Source organism: Arabidopsis lyrata (genome assembly GCF_000004255.2).
Source record: "Arabidopsis lyrata subsp. lyrata unplaced genomic scaffold ARALYscaffold_7, whole genome shotgun sequence".
NCBI classification, from domain to species: Eukaryota; Viridiplantae; Streptophyta; class Magnoliopsida; order Brassicales; family Brassicaceae; genus Arabidopsis; species Arabidopsis lyrata.
In genome coordinates, this window is record NW_003302549.1 from 14368801 (window position 1) to 14393197 (window position 24397).

At 36.4% G+C, this 24397-nt stretch overlaps 7 protein-coding genes across 8 annotated transcripts; 4 read left to right on the forward strand and 3 right to left on the reverse strand.

Moving 5' to 3' along the window:
• Positions 1 to 19: 19 nt before the first annotated feature.
• On the reverse strand, positions 20 to 1623 carry LOC9304385. Of its 2 annotated transcripts, none has more exons than XM_021019872.1 (4): positions 1118 to 1623; positions 757 to 1032; positions 585 to 669; positions 20 to 373 (listed from the first exon to the last, which is right to left on the reverse strand). In XM_021019872.1, exons 1-4 carry the CDS (start codon positions 1574 to 1576, stop codon positions 216 to 218), a joined length of 978 nt encoding a protein of 325 aa, XP_020875531.1. In that variant the 5' UTR covers positions 1577 to 1623; the 3' UTR covers positions 20 to 215. The 2 variants fall into 2 exon arrangements, with proteins under 2 accessions (XP_020875531.1, XP_002870335.1); XM_002870289.2 differs by having other exon boundaries at positions 576 to 669.
• Positions 1624 to 1774: 151 nt separating this feature from the next.
• On the forward strand, positions 1775 to 3698 carry LOC9306407 (COP9 signalosome complex subunit 8). The gene is made up of 5 exons (XM_002868267.2): positions 1775 to 1966; positions 2066 to 2145; positions 2489 to 2670; positions 3049 to 3156; positions 3426 to 3698. Exons 1-5 carry the CDS (start codon positions 1883 to 1885, stop codon positions 3563 to 3565), a joined length of 594 nt encoding a protein of 197 aa, XP_002868313.1. The 5' UTR covers positions 1775 to 1882; the 3' UTR covers positions 3566 to 3698.
• A 15-nt stretch (positions 3699 to 3713) lies between these two features.
• On the reverse strand, positions 3714 to 5819 carry LOC9304386 (F-box/LRR-repeat protein At4g14103). The gene is made up of 4 exons (XM_002870290.2): positions 5657 to 5819; positions 4574 to 5489; positions 4326 to 4466; positions 3714 to 4247 (listed from the first exon to the last, which is right to left on the reverse strand). Exons 2-4 carry the CDS (start codon positions 5474 to 5476, stop codon positions 3846 to 3848), a joined length of 1446 nt encoding a protein of 481 aa, XP_002870336.2. The 5' UTR covers positions 5477 to 5489; positions 5657 to 5819; the 3' UTR covers positions 3714 to 3845.
• Positions 5820 to 8105: 2286 nt separating this feature from the next.
• On the forward strand, positions 8106 to 9632 carry LOC9306408 (UDP-glycosyltransferase 75C1). Its single transcript, XM_002868268.2, has one exon. The coding sequence runs from the start codon at positions 8151 to 8153 to the stop codon at positions 9510 to 9512; it is 1362 nt and encodes a 453-aa protein (XP_002868314.1). The 5' UTR covers positions 8106 to 8150; the 3' UTR covers positions 9513 to 9632.
• Positions 9633 to 10420: 788 nt separating this feature from the next.
• LOC9304387 (uncharacterized protein At4g14100) lies at positions 10421 to 12238 on the reverse strand. The gene is made up of 3 exons (XM_002870291.2): positions 11898 to 12238; positions 10976 to 11132; positions 10421 to 10878 (listed from the first exon to the last, which is right to left on the reverse strand). Exons 1-3 carry the CDS (start codon positions 12228 to 12230, stop codon positions 10721 to 10723), a joined length of 648 nt encoding a protein of 215 aa, XP_002870337.2. The 5' UTR covers positions 12231 to 12238; the 3' UTR covers positions 10421 to 10720.
• Positions 12239 to 14391: 2153 nt separating this feature from the next.
• On the forward strand, positions 14392 to 16249 carry LOC9306409 (probable glucan endo-1,3-beta-glucosidase A6). Its single transcript, XM_021016652.1, has 3 exons — positions 14392 to 14501; positions 14578 to 15930; positions 16053 to 16249. The coding sequence occupies exons 1-3, from the start codon at positions 14456 to 14458 to the stop codon at positions 16088 to 16090; spliced, it is 1437 nt and encodes a 478-aa protein (XP_020872311.1). The 5' UTR covers positions 14392 to 14455; the 3' UTR covers positions 16091 to 16249.
• A 1284-nt stretch (positions 16250 to 17533) lies between these two features.
• On the forward strand, positions 17534 to 24094 carry LOC9304388 (long-chain-fatty-acid--[acyl-carrier-protein] ligase AEE15, chloroplastic). Its single transcript, XM_002868270.2, has 18 exons — positions 17534 to 17880; positions 18287 to 18472; positions 19072 to 19186; positions 19723 to 19810; positions 20266 to 20474; positions 20543 to 20658; positions 20785 to 20934; positions 21219 to 21286; positions 21563 to 21668; positions 21793 to 21951; positions 22034 to 22087; positions 22185 to 22265; positions 22650 to 22787; positions 23062 to 23221; positions 23324 to 23403; positions 23503 to 23618; positions 23691 to 23748; positions 23853 to 24094. The coding sequence occupies exons 1-18, from the start codon at positions 17674 to 17676 to the stop codon at positions 23943 to 23945; spliced, it is 2184 nt and encodes a 727-aa protein (XP_002868316.1). The 5' UTR covers positions 17534 to 17673; the 3' UTR covers positions 23946 to 24094.
• The last annotated feature ends 303 nt before the right edge of the window (positions 24095 to 24397 follow it).

The window sequence follows — 24397 nt, forward strand, 5'->3', positions numbered from 1 at the left end:
AAATGTGGAGACATAAGAATCAACAAGTCTAATGCATAGGTACCTCTAATGTTTGTGCTTTGGAGATCATATGATCTAGGGGTCGATTCAGTTCTTTGACCTACAAGTGCCTAGATAAACAAGCTCTATGTGTAAACAAGTCAAACACGCTCAAACCTATATACATGACTTTGTTACAAACTTTGTAACTAGATAACACTAACAGCTAAACTGAGCTAACAAAAGTTTGAGCTTCGTGTTCGTTCCTCTAAATCAGAGAGTGGCGCTTCAACATCGTTAGAGCATGTATTCAAATCTCTAGCTTCACTTGATGCCCCTTTAGTCTCAGTGGCTGGAGCTGTTTCCTCTGTACGATTACTGGTTTCAGGCGTCACTAGAAGAACAATTAAAGACAAAGAAAAATCAGTTTCCAAGTCTACCAGGTTATTTTTTTTTTTCAATACAAGTTATGATTCATGTATACTATATATAATTCACCTAGCCACAGAAGAGAGTAGGATCTAAATGTACCAATGTAACAACTATTACCGACATTGAATAAACCGTGCGCTAAGCATGACTATCAAGAGACTAACCAGGATTACCCTCTGAGTTCTCTTTGAGATATGAAAGCATTCTTCTGTAATTTACAGAACCTGGCACTTTAAATAGCTTGCGTTTGGAGCACAACTGTTTCATGTCAAAACAGGGGAAATGTTAAAGACAGATGGAAAAACAAAATCAAAATTTTGGACGCAACAAGACTGAAGATGATACCGAAATTTTGGTGCCATTAGATGAAGTCATAGTCTTGAAAGGGCTAATGTTTCCATGTAAACTTTGAGCTGATGGTTTAACAAAGTTATTGGTACATTGCCAAACAGGCTCGGTTTCAAGAAGTCGGTTCTTCGTTGCCATCGATTCACCTCTTTGATTCTTTAGATCATTCGCATCAGCATCTCTAGTACCATCTGCAGCTTCCATCAAATAAGGAAGCATTCTTCTATAGCTCACCGAGCCAGGGTTCTTAAAAATCTTTTCCGGTTGTCGAATCTGTCGCAGTACATATCAAAAAGAAGCAATTTAAGCAACCGGTGAAGAGCCAATATTGCAGTTTAAACATGAGGAAAAAACATACCACTTTGCTGCCAAGATTGGTACCAACTTTCTTCCCAGAGACCCCATTGATCTCTTGATTGATAGAACCAGAAGGTTCACCGGTAAACATTTCTGACTCCGGTGGCGTCGTTTGTGGAGATTCCACATTTAGCTCCTTGGTTTGATTTTCCCCTTTCATGTGAAAGTCCCAATCGTTAGAAATCGAACTCGGAGAGAATACGCGTCTGAGACACAGATTCTTCACCGAGACACGAGAACACGACCGAGGATTTTTAGTCTCGAGTTTCCCGGTGAGCGATGACGCATGATGGTGACGAAGATCCGTGACAATGTGAGACACTGAGGATGCAAATCGAACGGAGGAACGATTGCTCTGAGTCCGTAATTTGCTTGCCATAAGGTTCTGGGAGGTAGTGTAACGAACTGAAGAAGACGAAAATCGCATCTTCTTCCCCAAGATATGATCTGATTCCGCCATGGAAGAACTCGCGCCAAAGGCTACAGAGAGAGAGAGTGAGAGTGAGAGAGAGATTGTTATTTTGGCGGGAACAGACGCTGTGGCTTTATGATGTTCGGCGGGAAACTTAAGGATCCAACGGAACCTTTTGGGCTTGGCCCATTTATCCTCTGTGTTTGGTATGATTAGTGTCGGTTTAAGTAAACCGTATTAAAAAGGTTTTTTAAAACCTGTAAATCTGTGAGATTTTTTTTTCCCTACAGTGCTTTTGGAAGAAGGATCGTCATCTTCGCAAAAGCTTCGAGAGTAGTGAAATCGAACCCTGTCATGGATCTTTCTCCAGTGAAGGAAGCTTTGGCCGTTAAATCCTTTGATAAAATCGCTGAAATCTGCGATAATCTCATGCTTCAGGTCCGAAATTTCTCTTTTTTTTTTTGTTGTTCATTAGGGTTTCGTAAAGTGGATTTTGTGGGGTTAATCGTTTGATTTATCGCTTCATAATTTTTATAGGTTGCTTCCGAAGGAATTGATTATCATGATGATTGGCCTTACGCAATCCATCTTCTGGGTTACTTTTACGTCGACGATTGGTGAGTTTAATTTCTTCTTTGATGTTATTGTTTGCGTCGTGAACCTAAAATTAGTTCCTTGATGGTTTCTTTGAATTCTTGTGAATTTTAGCGCTTCATAGTTGTTCTTTGGCATTGATTGCTAGGGGATCTTTCTAAGGTCTAAAGATCTGCTTTTTACATTGTCTTGTTTCTATCCAGTGAATTGAGAAATTACAACTTGGCAAAAATTAGAACTTTAACAGTTTTTTTTCTTTTGTCTTGATAGTGAGTGTAGTATGTTGAAACTATAGAGTTATGGTTGTGGCCGTATGGAGTTGGATTTGTTTTTGATGTTTGTTGTGCTTGTTTGGAAATACTGCAGTGATAGTGCCCGATTCCTCTGGAAAACGATACCTACAGCTATCAAGGAGAGGAAGCCTGAAGTTGTTGCAGCTTGGAAGATTGGTCAGAAGCTGTGGACACACGACTATGCAGGTGTATATGGAGCTATTCGGGGTTATGATTGGAGTCAAGAAGCTAAAGATATGGTTGCTGCCTTCTCAGGTAATTATTCTGTATTTTAAGACTAGTTTGCTAGTATGAATTGGTTTCTTGAACTAAGCTTGCTGATTGCTTATGTAGTTGTGTACTTTATTACTTCGTATTCCTCTCTAGGTTTCGAGCTTTGATCTTCATATTGAGATCGAATAGCTGTGTTATTGTCTTAACTTGTGAGGCCTACTTTAGGATTTTTGTTATGTACAGAACCACCTTTCATCTTATCATTGATCTGAATTTTGTGACGTTGTACCTTTCTCCACATCTAAATGACCACTTACTGACATCAATTGTTCAACACCTGATCTTAATGTCCACTTATCATTTGTTTAAATTTACATTCCATCAGTCTCTAATTCTATATATGAATTGGTTTTGTTGCAGATCTTTACACAAAAAGGATGTTTCAGCTTTTGTTGTCTGCCTACTCCACAATTACCATTCATGATTTAGCTCTTTTCCTTGGGATGACGGAGGATGATGCCACAACTTGTAAGCTTCTTTCTACAATTTCCTTTGCTTTCAAAAGATTAACTACCTCATCCCACATTAATTCTCAGACTTCTACTGAAGTCATTCTTATATTGAAACTAATCACAAAAAAGTTATCTGGGAATGTATCCACTTTTGAAGAATCTCAAAGAGTTTGTGGCAATGTCTTAGCTTAGTGTTTTTGTTGGCATGGATCTAATGACAATCATATATGTTACAGAATCAGAATTCACAATATAATTGTTTTCCTTTTTGCTGGATATACACAGATGTTGTAGAGAATGGATGGACAGTGGATGCAACTTCTCAAATGGTGACTGTGAAGAAAGAAGCTGTTAAAAGAGAGCAAAAGGTGGATTCATCGAAGCTGCAACGCTTGACGGAGTATGTGTTCCACCTTGAACATTAGAACCAAGGACCAGTCTCCTATAAGATAGTGTATTCAGAGAACAAAATTTGTTTTTGAGAGATTTCACAATGACTGATTCTAAGTTGCAAAATATCTTGACTCTGAGTATATGATGAATTACTCCTACCAATTACTCAAACAATATCAGTCAACACAAAAGACGAACTGAAACAAACAAAATATGAAGTTAACATTGTAAGCTAAAAAGGACAGAGCCTAAATAACACGTCTTTACAACAGAATTAGGCCGAAACAAGAGATCATTTTAGCGAGTACAAAGCTAATCATCTCTGAGGAGGATAATCTTCAAACCGAAGAGGGTATTCTTAAAGAAGAGGAGCCCATCTTTCGATACAGTAGATGACAAGCTGAGGTTATCAGAGATTAGTTGGACAATGCACTTGGATGAAGCTACTCCAGAAACTAGCCTCCGAAGCCGGCTTGAAACTGCAATTACATTTCCAGCACTTGTTGTATTGTAGTACAATATTATCTTTTCAAGATTTGGCATTGTCTCCAAGAAATACTTGATCTGCTTCTCCATGTCATCACTAATTTCACCAAATTTCAGTATCTTTATAACCTTCACCGGACTTGTTGCTAAGCAACTGAGCATCTCTTCACGAGGTTTGCAGCACAAGCACACATCTCCACATTTATTCGTTGCTTTGTGGATGAGGCCCTGAAACATACATAGTGAAATATTTCTCAGACTTTGAAAAATGAGTCAACAAATGCTTTTCAAGGGTTTGTTTCATACTTGGAAGATAAGAGTTTCAAGATTTGGAGAATTCTTGAGCAAGCGCGGTACTGACTGCCATCCTACGTTTGGATTACTCTCGATGGTTAAATGAATCAGGTTGTTGAATAGCGGTATTGCATCACAACTGTAAGTAAGTACCTGAAACAAAACCATAACAATTAGATTATCATCACTCAATTGCAGTCACTAACTCAAATCCTTAAGTAATGTTAAAAAAAAGAAAGATGGGAATAATGAAAACAAACCTGAAGAGTGTTGGCAGATAGATAAAGAGTCTTCACATTGCATAGTCGCATTATAAAATCTGTTGCATTGCCAACCATATCATTTTCCCCATAACCTTGATGGTACTGTATCAATAATGGCTTCAACAAGTGAAGATCGATATGGGCTTCAACAAGCGAATCGAAATTCACTTTCGGATACTTGCCTGCAACAGTGTCAGTAAACTTCAAGTAGACAAGATTTGGAGTATCAATAGACACACTCTTTGGAAAATCATATCGCTCTTCCCAGCAAAACGTTAGCCTCTTGAGAGTTGGGACAGACACCGACGCGAAATCCCAAAAGAACCAAGATATATCTTCCAGAACTAAATCCTCAAGCATGGAACAACCAGAAAGAAACTTGGTAAGCCCAATACCATGCTTTTCAAAATGGCTTGACTCAATATAAAGTGTCTTAAGCTTTGGGAGATGAACATCTTCAACATCAATGGTGGGATATTGCCCAAAATATATCTTCAGCCTAACCAGTGTCTTGCTCAAGTAGACTTTTGAAGGAAGCAGAAATTCTGATTCCAAATTCAGGTGTAGATAAAGATCGGATACACCGCGTTCCAACACATTGTGTATCCAAGGAATGATACGGACTGGATCAACGCCATCTCTGATCTTTAGAGAGAACTTGTGTAATGGAGAATTTCCTTGCAAAGCCAACACTCTATCCACAAAATCCATAAAACTTGTGGAAATGTCCGTCTTATTCCGAGGATTTAGATAAACAGAGTCATCCAAATCAAGATTAGGCACAAAAGCAAAGAGATACCGCCATTTTCTCGAAAAAGCCGATGTGGAAGCAGCTTCTTTAGTGGAGAGGAAGGACAGGATATGGCAACTAATGTCTTCCGGTAAACTACTAAGATCCATCTTTTTCAACTACCTGAACATCAAAAAGACACGAGCTCGATTGAACAAGATAACAAAAGCCAAAAGGATTGCAAAGATTTCAACTTTCTCACAATGTTCCTCTACGAGAAAGCTAAGAATCAAAGAGACATGGTAGGTTGAGAAAATAAGAAGAGCAGAAGATGGATTTTTGAAACTTACTTGGAGATAAAAGCATAGCCCACCAAAATGACTCAACTTTTGTAGAAATTTAGGGTTTTTGGCGATTGTATTTGTAGGCAAGAGTGAAGAAGAAAGTGTGAGGTCAAGACCATATTTATCGGCCAACTTGTTGGGCTGTTTTTAGATTTTAAAAATAATAAAATTGAGGAACATATACTCAAGAGCATGGGTAGATGTTCTCCCTGAAGAAACTGTTGTAGCATCAGTTGAAGAACTGTTCTTAGATATTATAAGCTTTAATATTATTTTAATAACTAAGAACTATCTTCTTGTTTTACCGTTGCATATAGGCTAGCCTACTTTTAGTGTCATGTGTCCTAAAATTTTTTGTAAATATATTCTTAACATGATCTTTTGTAAGATTCTGTAAGATATTTTGAACTCCATTAGATTAAATAATATATTTAATCAGTTATACTTTACAAATAAATTACTTAACAGAATTTAATTCAGCGATAATTGTTGTATGTTTGCTGAGACTAATCTCCTATTAAGATAGTGAATTCAAAGACCAAAATTTGTTTTTGAGAGATTTCACAAGAACTGATTCCAAGTTGCAACTATTGGAACTTGTTTTTTGACGAAGTGGTTTTGATCACTTTCCGGTAGATTTTCCGGTGAAAATATTCATCGGAATGACCGGTTCTTGAGCACGATCGTGTAATCGTCGATGCGTGCATTACACGGTAGTGTATTTGAATGTCAAACACGAAGTTCGTTTGAATGAGAAATGGATGTCCGAAGTAGATAGCTTGTAAAGCTTGGAATTTTGACTTAGAATCAAATGACCTACATTGGAAGTTAAAGGAGAAACCCAATTACACATGGACTGTATTTGGGATTTGAGATATAGGAAATGGGCTTATAAGCTAGAAGATTATTCTTATTTTTCTAAGTTTTTTTTATTTAATTTGTTAATTAATCAATAAATATCTCCTTCAATATTAAGTTTTGTAACAACAAAATCAATCAACGACATTAAGGTGGAGTAATTCTTTTGACTTTGAAATTGAGAATCAATTCTCATAAGTGTCGTATCTTCCTCTTAGTTGTGTGTACGTTGAGATTTTGGGTATAAAACGATGGTCATTGTTTCTCATTTAGATGATGGTTCACCAACATAACAATCTCTTTTCTCTTCTTCTTTTCTCTAGTTGAGTATGAGAGTACTCACATAAATAGTGATCGTTAGATTCTGTTCTTCGGTGTCGAAAGAAAGAAAGAAAACCGCAGTTTTATCCTGGAATCTGACCGCTACAAAACCGTTGCACTACGGGGCGTTTAGAGATTTAAGGAGAGAGATCCGAAATCTCGACTCTGCAATTCCTTTTCATCTTTATAATTTAGTATTGTATTTGAGATTTTTTTATTCAATTTTTCTTTCAATTATCGGTTGTCTTGATGTAGAAATTAAGGTTCCTACATCAACATATCTCGACTCTAAGTACTAATATGATAAGCTCAGTTTGGTATTACAATGATCTTCTCGATCTACGTTACTACAAACTGTGATTATGAATGGTAAATAAAAGCGGTCTAATCCGCAAACGAATTTTTCTTCCCCAAGCGCCGCAACCATTTAAACTCATAATATAAGTTGAATTACTTTCTGAAATTTTACAATTTTACAAATCTAAAAAAAAACTGTACCCTTTTATCACCAATTGATCTCCCTCTATATCACTTTTATATAGTATGTAGTAACTACTAATTCAATTCCTTTCAACATCACCATACAATTGATTTTCCAGTATATCAATGGGGTGTTGGCTTCTATTCTCCTAAATATTTAAATTTGTCTTTATTCTGTTTCAATAAAAAAAATCAATAAATTTTTTGTAGTCCTTTTCTATCTATATTCAAAATTTTAAACAATATTAGTTTTAATATTATGTTAAATATTTTATTAAACAACAATTTTTGGTAAAAACAAAAATTTATGACTCTTACAATATACAGTACTTATGATCATAAAAAAATAATTTGGCGATGGCCTTCAAAAACATAAACTAAATTGGTGGCCCTAAACGGTTGTTGGAACGTATTTTATTTTGTATCATTTTACATTTAGTTGAATGTGTTTAATATATCAAATTCTCAGTTTTGTGTCTGTATTAAATTAGCAAACATTCAAAAAAAAAATACTAAAATAACTAACATTTTTTTTAAAAAAAGACAACAACCATTTCCTTAGTATAATACCCAATGACTACACAGTGGTGGTTGGTTGTGGAGGTTGAGAACTGATCAAAAACAAACTGAATTCTTTATCATCTCTCTACTTTGGCTGTTACTCGTCGGTCGTCACAAAGACTAATCTCATCCACCGGTCTTGTAAGAGACAGACAAGTGTAAAGATGGTCAATTAGTTATAATCTTATACCGTTTGTAGTTAAAATAAATTAGCTATATATAAAAGCTTGAGTGTGTTCTTTCTTTTACTAAAACTTACAACATATTCAAAACATCTAAAATGGCCACTTCCATCAATGGTTCCCGTCGTCCACACTACTTGCTTGTAACATTCCCGGCGCAAGGTCACATAAACCCGGCGCTCCAACTAGCCAACCGCCTCATCCACCACGGCGCAACCGTCACATACTCCACTGCCATCTCTGCTCACCGTCGTATGGGCGAGCCACCTTCCACAAAAGGCTTATCCTTCGCTTGGTTCACCGATGGATTTGACGACGGTCTCAAGTCCTTAGAAGACCAGAAAATCTACATGTCCGAACTCAAACGCTGTGGTTCAAACGCCCTAAGAGACATCATCAGAGCCAATCTTGATGCCACAGAGCCTATCACCGGCGTAATCTACTCTGTTCTCGTCCCGTGGGTCTCCACGGTAGCGCGTGAGTTTCACCTCCCTACTACACTTCTCTGGATTGAACCAGCTACTGTACTAGACATCTACTACTACTACTTCAACGCGTCCTACAAACATCTCTTCCACGTTGAACCGATTAAATTACCGAAACTGCCACTAATCACCACCGAAGACCTCCCGTCGTTTCTTCAACCGTCGAAGGCATTACCGTCAGCTCTTGTGACTCTAAAAGAGCACATCGAAGCTCTCGAATCCGAATCAAACCCTAAGATCCTCGTGAACACTTTCTCTGCTTTAGAACACGATGCTTTAACCTCAGTGGAGATACTCAAAATGATTCCAATCGGACCGTTGGTTTCTTCCTCCTCCGACGGTAAAACCGATCTTTTCAAATCTTCCGACGAGGATTACACGAAATGGCTAGATTCGAAGCTCGAGAAGTCAGTGATCTACATTTCCTTAGGCACACACGCCGATGATTTACCGGAGAAACACATGGAAGCGCTTACTCAAGGCGTGTTAGCCACAAACAGACCATTTTTATGGATCGTGAGGGAGAAAAATCCAGAAGAGAAGAAGAAGAATAGGTTTCTTGAATTGATCAGAGGAAGTGATCGAGGATTGGTGGTGGGATGGTGTTCTCAGACGGCGGTTTTGGCGCATTGTGCGGTGGGATGTTTTGTGACTCATTGTGGTTGGAATTCGACGTTGGAGAGTTTAGAGAGTGGTGTTCCGGTGGTTGCGTTCCCGCAGTTTGCTGATCAGTGTACGACGGCGAAGCTTGTGGAGGACACGTGGAGGATTGGAGTGAAGGTGAAGGTTGGAGAGGAAGGAGGTGTGGATGGAGATGAGATTAGACGGTGTTTGGAGAAGGTGATGAGTGGCGGAGAGGAGGCGGAGGAGATGAGAGAGAATGCGGCGAAGTGGAAGGCGATGGCTGTTGATGCGGCGGCGGAAGGTGGACCGTCGGATTTGAATCTTAAGGGTTTTGTGGAAGAGGATGAGTAAGCCTAATGGGTTTTAAATTTTTAAGGATAAAGAAGTTTAAGGATGTATCTTTATCTTATTTGAATAAAGAACAAACATAGTAGAGTAGCAATCAGCTTTTTCTGCTTTTCATTCTCTGTTTATCAGTAATCTAAAAAGCCGTCCGTCGCTTAGACCCTGCGTAGGCTACCGCTTAGGCCTCGCGTAGGCGCTAGACGTTCAGGTGACGCCTACACGACCGCTTCAGCCGCCTAAAACCGCATAAGTTTTGTTTTAGTGTATTTTTCCAATTTCTAACTACATAAATATTTTTGTTGATAATTTCATATTTTCTATTTTTTTAATAGATAGTTTTATATGATTTTTATCTATAATATTATATTTATAATATGTTATGTTGTAAACGTCTAAACCGCCTAATATCACTTAGGTTCCGATTAAGCGTTTTAGGCGCTAGATCACTGCCCGCTTAACGCCTAGCGCTTTCTTGAACATTGCTTGTTATCATGTTTTACTAATATTCATTGTAACCGTTCGTATAATACATTTTATTATTATTTCCAATTTGAATAAAATGTGTTTTACAATTGTGTCTTTTTATCGTAATCTTTCCTTAAATATTTTTAATTTATTTTAATAATCAGAAAAATATCTTCTACATTTATATTTTTTTACAAAGTTGTATCTATTCATTTAGAGTTGTGTGTTTTCACCATTTATTCACATTTTTTCATTCTAAATAGTTGTGTTTTTATTACAAATAATTGTGTTTATTCAAATATTTATGTCTTTTGAACTCTATATATTTGTCATTCATATTTACACGAGTATATTTTTACCTTTCTTATGTGTATAAACTTTTTTGTTGAGGAAAATTTTTTGACAATTCGAAAAGAAAATAATGACACTATATAGGATTTGAGAAGTGATTCTTCAAAATTTGCTGATATGCCACATTCTCTCATGCTTCTTTACAAAGTTATTGACTAAAACAACATTTACTTTTGGTTTGGTTTTGTTCTACTTCGAATCTTTTCTAAAGAAACAAAAAAAGTAAACCAGAAACAAATTGATTTGAACCCAACTCCATTTTCTCAACTGAAATGAGTAAAGAAATGGGTCTACAAAGACTATACACTACTGTTCATAAGTAACCATAGTCCCATTTATTCACTCTTGTGCTCCTCTGATTGATCATCTAGAAGAAAAGAAGGTCTCGTTATTTAACATTACAAAGCAGCCTTTTCTTTGTATCCTTTGAATCCACTTAAAGCTTTCTTTGTAGATAAACCCTTCTTCTCTTTGTTGAAACAATAAACCGGCGCTTGCCATTTCTCATCCTCTAGGACCGCACCAACCTCATATGTCATCACATGAGCTTCCCTCCCTGCAACAAATTCTCATCATTTCAGATGAAATTTCGCTAGAAATATAACCAACATTTCATGTTAAGTAGAGAATCACATGGCGATTGTATTGATCACCTGTATAGAAGATCCATTGCACGGGCCTCTTGGTTATAACATCCTCATAGTACCATATAAAGTCCACTTTCTCCCACACATTGCAAAGAAACCCACTCACATTTTTTTGACCTAGATACTTGGCTCCATCTAGCCAGTTTGGTCGCAGAATTCCAACCTTATGTGACATAAAATTCCATGCATATTCAGCAAGTTGTTACAAAAGCATTACAGGTTCATACAAGACCATTCTAGGTGAATCTGACTATTATCAAAACCAAACAACCAAGCCTTAGCAAAGATGTCCTCATCTCCTGATCCTACAGGTTTCTAATTTACCAAACTCTTCTTGTAAACCAAGAGACCCGGTCCTGCACACTACTACTACTACTACCAAATCCTAATCTCTTGATCCTGGTTAAGGATTTTGCAGAGTATTATCAGTCACCAGAGCCATTTACTAACTTCATGAGATGAGGGTTTATGATACACAACACAAAGAGTATTGGCAACAATCAAAATTTACACGCTGCCTGATACAGTTAACAAGAAAATATGCTACAAAATACTGAAAATTTTTAACACGAATGACCAAGTGAGAGTGTAGTAGTAAGAAACAAGAGAAAACTTGAAACTTTAATCTGCAGAGAGCTCCATTTTCATCAAATGAATATTTGTGAAGTCACCTGACTTTATCTATACATAGAACTCTCTTCTAAAGGATTTCAATTTCCAACTCCAAATGAAAAAAAAAAACAAAACAAACTCAAACCTCTCAATGCGTATCCTAACCAGACAGGCAGACACTATAATAACTTCACAATCTTAAGAGAGCTCTCTGCAGATTGACCAAATCCGTCTCCCAAATTCGAATGTGTTCCCTATTCTACAGCCAAACCGTATTCTGAGATCTATAACAGAGTCATGAACAGAAACTACCAACCTCGAGCTGAGCGGAGCGGCACGATTTTGACTCGTCGAGCGAGTAGATGAAGGAGGTACCATTGTTCCATTCAAGGTCATAGGTAATACCACCGAGCTGCTCCTGTATGATATTGAAATTACGACCGTTGATCCAGTCGTACCAAAGGTCGATCATCGAGAGATCGCCAGAGTAATTCATGAACAGTAACGCGTGGAACTGGTGTGGCCATGGCGTCGGAACCGGCTCATCCGCGGTGGCGATTTTTACGCCGGCGGTTAAAACGATGAAGTTAACGATTACTATGAGTGGTCGTCTAAAAGCCATGTGTGTGACACTGAGGTTTTGGTTCATGCGCCGAAGATAAATCCTCTCTATTTTTTTTCTCTTTAAAAAAATAAAAAATAAATACTCTACTTTAGGCCTGGGCAAAAAAACCGTACCCGAGTACCCGAACCGAAACCGATCCGAAAAAACCGGTTCGGAGCGGGTACGGGTATTAGCTATTTATCCTATTGGGTCTTGTATTGCCGTACCCGTGGGTATAGGGTAAAATCCGATCCGAACCCGATACCCGAACGGGTACCCGATTACCCGAAATTACATATACTTATACATATAAAACTTTTTATATATGTAATATTTGAGCTAAATACATTTATATCTAAATATCCGAGAATAGTTACCAAAAATTAAATGCACTTATATTTAAATATTTAAGACAAAATATATTTATACGCGAGATGCTTGTAAAATTTTTAAATATTTGGAAAAAATTCTGGTTATTCGGATAAATTTTCGGGTGAAACTCGGATATTAGAGTAAAATTGCGGATAAAATTCGGATATTAGGATAAAATTTCGGATAAAATTCGGGTATTTGGTAAAATTTTGGGTATTTGGGTATAAAATACCCGAACCCGATGGGTACCCGATTTTTTTGGGTATTTAGCGGTTCTAAAAATCTAAACCCGAACCGACCTGAACCCGATTAGATCCGAACCGAAACCGAACCGATATTTTAGATTTACCCTATTGGGTCCTAAACTCCTCTACCCGAAAGACCCGTACCCGATCGGGTTTTACCCGAACCCGACCCGCATACCCGAATGCCCAGCCCTACTCTACTTTATAGTACTAGATTTTAATCCGCGGTACACCGCGGAATGATTTAATTTTAAAGTTAGTATACAAATATTTTGTAAATTGTATCTTCTTATAATATATTTATTTATATTATAGTTTATAATTGTTATTAAATAACGGTATACCACGAGTCCACGAGACAATTATTAATAAACGGAGGATTTAATCTGTATTAAGCGGTATATAAATATTGATTCAAATTCGTCCGCCATATAAATCATTTCCGAAATATAACCTGTTCCGTAATTTCTTAACATGTCCCGTAATTTGTTTTTATTTTAAAATTTAATGATTATTTATTATATATAAAATTTTACAAATCATATCATCCTCTAAGACCACGGGACATTATACCACGGGACAAATTTTGGTTTTATACAATCTTTTCTAAATGAGACTGATTTAATATGTCTAATATTTGTGGTATTATAAAAAAAAGATTTAATCCGTATTGAAGCGGCGGATTAATGATATTTTAGTCTTTTTATTATTGTTGATTCAAAAACTCGTCCCGCCAAACCCGTCCGGCAAAAAAAACTCATTTATTTTATTAATGTTCTTATTTATGATATGATTCTGAATCATTGTCTAAATATTTTAATCGATGTAGAACGTTGAACACATATTTTCGTCAATTGGATAATATATGTTTGTTTTAAAAATTTCGAATCACAGTATATGCAAAAAAAAAAATTGATTTTTTTTTACTTTATGTATTATATGATGATTCAAAACAGTTAAAAACAAATCAAACAAAGATGATAGGAGAATCATAATTATAAATTTTAATCAAATCTTCTAAATATCTAAATTATTAAATATGAAATATCTGGTGTATGAGTTGGGTTAAATATAACCCGACCCAACAAATTTTTTGTGAAGGAATTTTAAAAACGGGTCGATATCCGATATACCCGGAAGTATTTTTACCCACCCGTCACCAAAGTGCTACAAAAATACTAGTATAGATACTATAAATTTTAAATAAAATTTTAATCTTCAAAATATATACTTATTTAGAAGAAAGTCTCCGTCCATCATACCAAAAAAAAAAAGAAAGTCTCCGTCCATTACTTAATAAAATGGTGTTTGGCGCAAAAAAAAAAAAAACATACATTACTAAACTCAAGATGTATGTTCTCAATCTAAAATCAGAAATGTATTTTGTACAAAATTCACAATATGTATTGGGGAAAGTGTTTCTTGGTTCAATTTGAACCATCCAACCAACAATCTTTTTAAAAACATAGCACAAAAGAACTATGAGAGTTTCAAAAGAAAACCAAACGCCAAAAAAAAGCTTTTCTTGCATGACTCAATAAACCTACACTACACCATACTCCTACTTAAATACCACATCTCCATTTCCACACCATTCCATCTTAAAATCACAATCTGATCATCACCAACACATTGCAAACCAAACACAAAGACATGTCTCTTCTTGCTTTCTTCCTCTTCACCCTCCTCGTCTTTTCAAGTAAGTCATCTTAAAATTGCATCATGTTTAAATTTTCTATATGTAATCTCACATGATTTGCTTGGTTGATTTACAGGTTCATGTTGTTCCGCGGCTCGGTTCCAAGGGCATAAGTACATGCAGAGGAAAACAATGCTAGATTTGGCTAGCAAGATTGGTATCAACTATGGAAGACAAGGAAACAACCTCCCATCTCCTTACCAATCCATCAACTTCATCAAATCTATCAAAGCTGGTCATGTCAAGCTCTATGACGCTGATCCAGAGAGTCTCACACTCCTCTCTCAAACCAATCTCTACGTCACCATAACAGTCCCTAACCACCAGATCACCTCACTCAGCTCTAACCAAACCACAGCTGACGAATGGGTCAGAACCAATATCCTCCCTTACTATCCACAAACACAAATCCGTTTTGTCCTTGTAGGAAACGAAATACTAAGCTATAATTACGGGAATGTCTCGGCGAACCTTGTACCTGCGATGCGCAAAATCGTGAATTCTCTCAGACTTCATGGGATTCACAATATCAAAGTCGGGACACCTCTTGCCATGGATTCTCTCCGGTCTTCCTTTCCTCCTTCGAACGGAACATTCCGGGAAGAAATCACCGGACCGGTGATGTTACCGTTGCTGAAGTTTCTTAACGGAACAAACTCTTACTTCTTCCTCAATGTTCATCCTTACTTCCGTTGGTCAAAAAATCCCATGAACACTAGTTTGGATTTTGCTCTGTTCCAAGGTAACTCAACCTATACCGATCCTCAAACCGGTTTGGTTTATCGTAATCTTCTAGACCAAATGTTGGATTCGGTTCTCTTTGCTATGACCAAACTCGGTTACCCACATATGCGCCTCGCGATCTCCGAAACCGGATGGCCTAATTTCGGTGACATCGACGAAACCGGTGCCAACATTCTCAACGCGGCTACCTATAACCGGAATCTGATCAAGAAGATGACCGCAAGTCCACCAATCGGTACTCCATCTAGACCCGGTTTACCTATACCTACATTTGTTTTCTCCTTATTCAACGAAAACCAGAAATCCGGTCCGGGAACACAAAGACATTGGGGAATCTTGCATCCCGACGGTTCACCAATCTACGACATTGATTTCACCGGTCAAAAACCCTTAACCGGTTTCAACCCGTTACCTAAACCGACGAACAACGTTCCCTACAAAGGTCAAGTGTGGTGCGTACCAGTCGAAGGCGCCAACGAGACTGAGCTTGAAGAAACTTTGAGGATGGCTTGTGCCCAAAGCAACACCACTTGTGCGGCTTTAGCTCCTGGGAGAGAATGTTACGAGCCGGTCTCTATTTATTGGCATGCAAGCTACGCGCTTAGCTCGTACTGGGCTCAGTTTCGTAACCAAAGCATTCAATGTTACTTCAATGGATTGGCTCATGAGACAACGACCAACCCTGGTGAGCCATTCTTTATATTTTCCAAATTTGGACCAAACTAACCTCTTTGTATAGTCACGGTTCACGTGTTAGAGTAAGGGTATTTCTGGACTTTCCAGTAACTAACAATGTTTTTTTTACAGGAAATGATCGTTGCAAGTTTCCGAGCGTTACTCTGTGAGGACTTGAGGAGGAAGAAGATATATGATTAAAGCTTGATTATTCGTATTACCTATATTGTTCTTTATCTTTTTATTATACCTTTTCTGCTTCATGTTTCGCTATGTTGAGATAAAAAAAAATCAAATAATTAATAAATAGTATTTTTTGTTTTTCCCTTAATGTGATGATTAGTGATTACATTCTCTATTCAGCCAAAGAAAAAAAAAGAAAAAATTCACATTCTCTTTCAGCTATATGTAGTTATAAATTATAAATGGATGAGATATTAATTACTCTAAAGCTGCAAAAAACGTAAACACTAATAACAAATCTAAACTTATTTAAAATGTTAACCAAGATCCAAGAACGTGTGGTCAAATAATTTGTTCAAGTTTGTTAATAACTCGCCATGAAGGACAAATGCAGAAAGATCGAATTTTACCATCTACAAAAATCGTTGTGATTTACTACTTTCTATAAACGTTTTGAATGATAGAATTACCCAACTTTTTTACGATATTGGAATTAGACGATTAGTGTTGGTTTTGGCTAAAATCTAAAATGTTTACTATGTAAAAAAAAACATGATTTAAATCTTTACTATTTTAAGAAAATCGTTTTTTGATTGAAATTTATTTGAAAAATATGAAGAACATGGTTAGATCATCATTCATCAATCGTCACGAAACAAATTCGTTACGACTTAAAAGCTTCCATGTGATTGCATCAACAAACAAATAAGTTAAAATTATTTCATGTGATTGCAGTGAATAGGGGTGGGCATTTAAACCGAACCGACCCAACCCAACCGAACTCAAACTGACCTAAACCGAACCTTAGCTTAGACTCAAACCATTCGGTTGGATTTATTCTCAACCCAAATGGGTCGGTTCGGTTCGGTTTATAACCAAACCGAACCGATAACCCAATGTGTTTATTTGATTAATTAGTTAATTATATTAATATTATTATAAATAACTAAATATGTGTTTATTCTTAATTTTATAATAATTTGAATAAATGTAAATTAGATTTAATTATCTCTAAAACTCTAACCCTAAAAAACTTAGGGTTCTCCTTCTAACTTATAAAGAGTAAAACTCAAAAGAATTTCATATTTTTGTTTTGTTATATTAATTAATTTTTTGAACCGAACTCAAACCGAACCGAAGTAAAACCGAACCGAACCAAACCGAACCAAACATAAACTAACCCAAACACAAACCGAATCAAACTAATTTCGGTTGAGTTTGGTTAGAGTTTTACGAAACCCAAATAAACCGAACCGAACCGAACCCAAACCGAACCCGAAGTTAAACCGAAATGCCCACCCCTAGCAGTGAATAACACCAAAAGTTTTCATACAATGTACGAACAAAACAAAATAAAAACAAAAGTAAAATAAAACACCCACAAAAAGTATAATAATTGAATAAAAAAATCTGGAAGAAAATTAAATCTGGAAGAAAATCTGAAAAAAATCTCTGTACCAAAGGAATTGGTCTTTGTCAGTGAAGATCGTGATCAAGACAAAGACATGGTTGCATTCTTACTTGTTCCGTTCCCTCTTTAAGCCGGTCCCTATCTTCATCTTATCTGCAAATGCAACTTCGTCTTAAACCTGATTATTCCTTCTTCATCGTCTCTTCCTCAACGATGGCTTCGACTTCTTCTTTGGGACCTTCTACACTACTTTCTTACGCTTCTTCTTCTCGTCAATTTCCTGATTTTGGGTTCAGATTGATTTTGGGTCACGAAAGTGTTCGGATTCCATCATTCCAGCGATTTCGGATTCACTGCGAGTCCAAGGCGAGTTCAAATTTCTGCCTTTATCTTTAACAATTGTATCCTCGCTTTTGGGTTTGTGGAATTGGATAATAAAGTTCCTCACTTTAATTTCGAAACTAGTCAATTTGAGGAAGAAGTAATCATATCAATGTATAGCCATGGTACACGATTGAGTATCACTACTAGTTGTTTAGAAAAGTTATCAAAATTGTATCTTTTTGCAATTTCGATGTAAAGTTTGTATCTTTTTGTTGATTCTTTGGGTCCCAACTGTCTCCTATACAAATGGATGAAACGAAGTTATTGCTCTTGCTCACTAAAACTAGGAGTTTTATCCTCAATTGTGTTCACATATATTTATTAGTCTTTTGTCATTGTAGTTTCATATCTAATCCGGTAACATCCGTTTTCGATATGTATGATTCAGGAAAAAGAAGTTAGATCGTCTTCGCCAGTTCTTGAAAGCTCGTCATTATCGGGAGGTTCTGCTTTGCGCTCTAATGAATGGAAGGCTGTTCCTGATATTTGGAGATCATCTGCAGAAAAGTTTGGTGATAGAGTTGCATTGGTTGATCCTTATCATGATCCTCCTTTAAAACTGACGTACAAGGAGGTATGTTTCTTACTAATGCTACTTTTTCATCATTCTTGTTGCAAAGAAGAATAAGGAGAGACCAGTCCTTGAATTTTCCATGAGCACTTGTTCTATGATTTACAAGTTATGTATTAAGGCAAGAAGGGTCTGCTTTTTTATCTTTGTGTTTATAAGTGATCGTAGAAACCTCTTATTCTGTAGTTGGTCTGGTCACTTTGAATAACATATAGTTCTTAATAGCTGGTGAGGGGAGAGCATCTAAGTCTGAATTGCTTGTTAAGATGATGGTGATGAGGGAAGAGCAGCTACTCGACATTCTTGTTCGGTTTCTGTTCCTGATGATAATATAAGTTCTGGATGTTTGGAAGAATCATCTGATGTTTTGACTGCTTTTAAACTTTTAGTCAGGCATGCCATTGCTCTTTGTTATATGTACTTCTGTCTTGGGATTCTAGAACCAAGAATCACTCTGCTCCTGGTTATTGCAACCATGTGTTCTGCAGGGAATTATTATTCTTGTTGTTAGATAGGTCGTTGATAGATTGTGGTTGAAGATATTAATTCTTGGTGAGCAATGGAAAGTTGGAAACCTTCATCTTTTTTATTTAATTTTGCAGTTGGAACAAGAAATTTTGGACTTTGCTGAAGGCTTAAGAGTTCTTGGAGTGAAAGCAGATGAGAAGATTGCACTTTTTGCTGATAACTCCTGTCGATGGCTTGTTTCAGATCAAGGTATGTGGTCAGTGATATGGAACCAAAAAGGGTCTACTTTGGAGGAAAAAGAAAAAATATCACTAAGTAGTAAAACTAAAAAGATCCCACATTGGAAAGGGAAAGGAATTACAAATGGTTTATAAGTCTAAAGGCACCCTCTCCCCCAAGCTAGCTTTTTGGGGTGAGTTCTACCTCTGGACTTTAACGTGTTTGTTAGGCCCAAATCTAAGAGGAACACACAAGAATATTATTACTCACTAGTTTATAAGAAAAGCATGAAGAACTAAGGGGATTGATTTCATTCAAGTTTGTATCAGCAAGCTTCTTAGGGGCTTACCTTGCACATTAACCATCAAACAAACAATCGTTTGAGATGTCTCTGTTCTTTTCTTTTCTTCCTTCTAAGTTAACGTGGTATTCTTTCATCTCAGCTTTGCTTAGCTATTTTAACTTCACTTATTGGTGCAATAATACTAATTTACACTGCTCCTTCATTTCTCCTTCCCTCATCCCAAGTATTGATATCTTTAAGTTCTGTTTATACTATATGTCAGGTATAATGGCCACAGGAGCAGTCAATGTTGTCAGAGGATCTAGGTCCTCTGTTGAAGAGTTACTGCAGATATACCGTCATTCTGAAAGGTATGCCAACACTTCTGATTCTTTTGTTGTTTTGGCGTAAATATCATACCTACTCTTGAGAGGTGTATAGTTGGATTTATGAGAAACACAATATGAATTTATCACGATAGACTGATCTCATTTTTGTACCGTTTGTTTCATCATCTTGTTATTTTGTGTTCATCAAACAGTTTCAGTTGTATATCTTCAGATGCATCTGAATATCTGATGATGATGTTGATTCTAAGAGCAGTATGTTTGGTTTCTTATTGATTGACAGTTTTGGTGCCTGTTTAGGAATAAATTTTCTGATTAGAAACAGCTTCTTGATTTCTTATTTATCTTATTGCACCAGCTCTCCTGTAAAATAGTAACTATTCAAAAGATCATTCGTCCATACGGTGTCTCTCTTTTCAGTTATCTGTGCATTTGTTTGCAATATAGAGATCAATAATTTCAAGTGATCTGTATTGCAGTGTAGCCCTTGTTGTGGATAATTCTGAGTTTTTCAACCGCATTGCTGAGTCGTTTACTTCAAAGGCATCTCTGAGATTTTTGATACTTCTTTGGGGTGAGAAATCATCATTGGTCACACAGGGGATGCAGATTCCAGTTTACACTTATGCAGAAATAAAAAACCAAGGACAGGAGAGTCGTGCAAAATTATCAGGATCTAATGATACCAGTACGTTAAGGCTCTATTTTATCTCCAATGCCCTAAAAGAATAAATGCTAACAGACAGATGACTGCAGGGAGCTATAGAAATCAATTCATCAATTCAGATGATACAGCCGCAATTATGTATACCAGTGGTACCACGGGAAATCCGAAAGGCGTTATGCTTACACATCGGAATCTTTTACACCAGGTTCAACCAATAGGCTCAATACAAGCGTTTATTTGGTGTTTCTGTCTCTTTTAAATTTCAAGTTTTCTTATTACTTTCTGAAAAATATAGGTTTGAGAATCTAATGTTTTCTTAAACACTTTCCAGATAAAACATTTATCCAAATATGTACCTGCTCAAGCTGGGGATAAATTTCTAAGCATGCTGCCGTCATGGCATGCCTATGAACGTGCTAGTGAATACTTCATATTCACTTGTGGAGTTGAGCAAATGTATACTTCTATAAGATACTTAAAGGTTATTCTCATCATCCGATTTGATTTAGTCAGTATTTTCGGCAAGCATGATATTTATATCGAGTTGTGTTGGCCCCTGTTAGTTACTTCACTCATTTCCTGAGAGCAAACCCTTTGTTTTTTCTTAATGATGGCAGGAAAATTCATGAAATATCATTATGCCATAAAAGTTATGAAACACTTGAAAGTGGGAAAATGTGAAATTTGCAGAACATATCAAGTATTTCGTTTAGCGTAGCTTCTTTTGGCTCTAATTCGTTTTTATTTTGTTTTCTTTTGGGATAGGATGATCTAAAGCGGTATCAACCAAACTATATTGTTTCCGTTCCTTTAGTATATGAGACACTTTACAGGTTTGTCATTTTTCAAGTTAAAAGTTTGCACAATACTCACATTACATTAATGATGGATTCTATAAATACAGAAGTACTGTATGAACTTGTTTAAATATAAGTCTTAAATCCAGATGAGGGACTTTTAGTTAGTCTGGTTGCTGTTCAATCGTTACATTTTTTTAAAACATAGTGCATCATTTCAATCATTAAAAACTCCTCAGCATTTCTCAACATGTGTTGGTTGTTAAACAATTTTTTTCACTCTTTTCTCTGTTTCCTCTTTGAGCTCTGTAGTGGGATGCAAAAGCAAATTTCTGCAAGTTCTGCTGGCCGTAAATTTCTAGCACTTACATTGATCAGAGTCAGTATGGCATATATGGAGATGAAAAGGATATATGAGGTTCATGAACATGATACCCTATTTAACATTTGTTCTTACCTTATAGTTTGTTCTAAGAGTTTTTTCTGTTTATCCCTATTTGTGGTTCCTGAAGTTCTGATATGGTTTTTGGTCTGGTTTACAGGGTATGTGTCTGACAAAAGAGCAAAAGCCTCCAATGTATATTGTTGCTTTTGTGGATTGGTTGTGGGCGAGAGTAGTTGCTGCCTTATTGTGGCCATTACATATGTTGGCCAAAAGGCTTATCTACAAGAAAATTTATTCATCTATTGGAATATCGAAGGTAGTACACGAATTCTATTTTCTAATCTGTTTTGTTAGATTTATAATTATAGTTAGGACTGATATGATTTTGTTTTTCACAGGCTGGTATTAGCGGAGGTGGTAGTTTACCCATTCATGTTGACAAGTTTTTTGAGGTTAAGCCGTCTATAATTTCTCTTGGAAAAATAGAACAATTTCTTTTCTGGCTTTGAAAGTTTCGATATCTAAAGACTTAGTTCTAAAATCATGCAGGCCATCGGTGTGATTCTACAAAATGGTTATGGTTTGACAGAGACCTCGCCGGTTGTCTGTGCACGGACACTTAGCTGTAATGTAAGTCATTCTTACTTCTATATTCTAATTGAGTTGTGAATTCGCAATGCTTTGAAGTTTCCTTTGGAGTGTTTACAAAGAAAAAAGCTATCATCTCTGATTTAATTTACACAGAATTTAACATCTGAAACTCCCTTACAAAAGTTCTCAGACAAAGCAGTTACATGTTGTAGAAGTATTGAACACAACTTCACTAGCTATTTGATTTTATCTCTTTTCTCACTGAGCTTCCAAATCAATCAAAAACAGAAATATTAGAACACAACTTTGTTTTTGCTTCCTTAGAAAATTACAAGTCTTAACTGTCATTTCTTTTGATCCATCATTTGTCTTTTCCTACTACTTATTACAGTATTTCGTTTTGTCTTTATTTTTTTACTGAAGGTTCTTGGCTCAGCTGGGAATCCAATGCATGGCACAGAATTCAAAATTGTAGATCCTGAGACTAATAATGTACTCCCTCCTGGTTCAAAGGGCATTATCAAAGTCAGAGGTCCACAGGTTATGAAGGGTTATTATAAGGTAACTACCTCACTTAATCATAATATAACTACAAAGTTGTGAAAAAAGTTACATAGACGCAGAAGCTTTAAAAATCAAGCTCGTTTCTTCTGAATAATCTTCTAATAAGCATATGTTTATTGGCTTCCTGCTTTGCGACAATGCAGTGTTTTCCTGTTTTCCTCACATTTAAGTTTGTTGACTCATCTAGCATCAGTATTTTGTATGTATGTAATTGTGTTGCATTGATGATTAAATCGGGTTTAACTCATCTTTCTGTTGGTGTGTGCTGCAGAATCCATCGACCACAAAGAAAGTTCTAAATGAGAGTGGATGGTTCAATACAGGAGATACGGGTTGGATCGCTCCTCATCACTCAAGAGGGCGGAGTCGCCGCTGTGGAGGTGTCATCGTTCTTGAAGGCCGTGCAAAGGACACAATTGTACTTTCCACAGGTATTATCCAAGTCACAAACATGTTCAAATGCATAATTGAACCCAAAATCGACTAAACAGAAGAACTCGGCCCTTATATCGATAACATCATCATCACTATAGGTGAAAACGTGGAACCATTGGAGATTGAAGAAGCGGCCATGAGAAGCAGGTTGATTGAACAAATCGTTGTTATTGGACAGGTGCTTAATTTTCTCTCAAGACATTTACAAACTGAAATTTTTTAAGATCGGCTATTTCGCTTATTTTTTTATAATTCAAAATTGATTTCTCGTTCACAGGATCGACGTCGCCTTGGAGCTATCATTATTCCAAACAAAGAGGAAGCACAAAGAGTAGATCCTGAAACATCCAAAGAAACACAAAAGAGCTTGGTCTACCAAGAACTGAAAAAATGGTAATAAATACTTTGTAACTTCAGCTAACAGAATTAAGATCTTATATTTACAATGTTTAAACAATGTTGCAGGACATCAGAATGTTCGTTTCAAGTCGGACCGGTCTTGATCGTCGATGAGCCTTTCACGGTAAATATACATAATCAATCATTGCTTATTGTTGTTAGGCTTATTCAGGACCAAAAAGATTGAAAACCTTATTAAGAGAACTCTTTAATGACACAACATTGCAGATAGACAACGGGTTAATGACACCAACTATGAAGATTAGACGGGACAAGGTCGTGGCTAAATACAAAGACGAGATTGATCAACTCTATAATTAAGACATTTGCATTAGTCTTGTTCTTGTTGTTAATATTAATTAAACAATTAAATCATAGCCTTAAAGAATATATATATACAAACAAATTTATAGCTGAACATTTTACAGCTTGTCAAAATTTATATTTATATGCAGCCAATTATTAATGAACGATTCAAGAAGTGATTATTGATGAATATAATAGTACAACACCACCAAATGAACATACAAAATCATTAATTATCAAGGATACATGTATTGATGAACATACACATGCATGAAACCTAAACCATAATAAACAACACCAAAGCATATTACAGAAACCATACATGCAAAGTGCAAACCCCCATTTATTATATTGAAAAACACCACACAAAGACACACACACACAAGAGCCATGTATGAGGGTGATGATAACGATGATGATGGGTTTAAGTGAGAGGGATTTAAGCTTTGTATGTGACTAATGTCCAC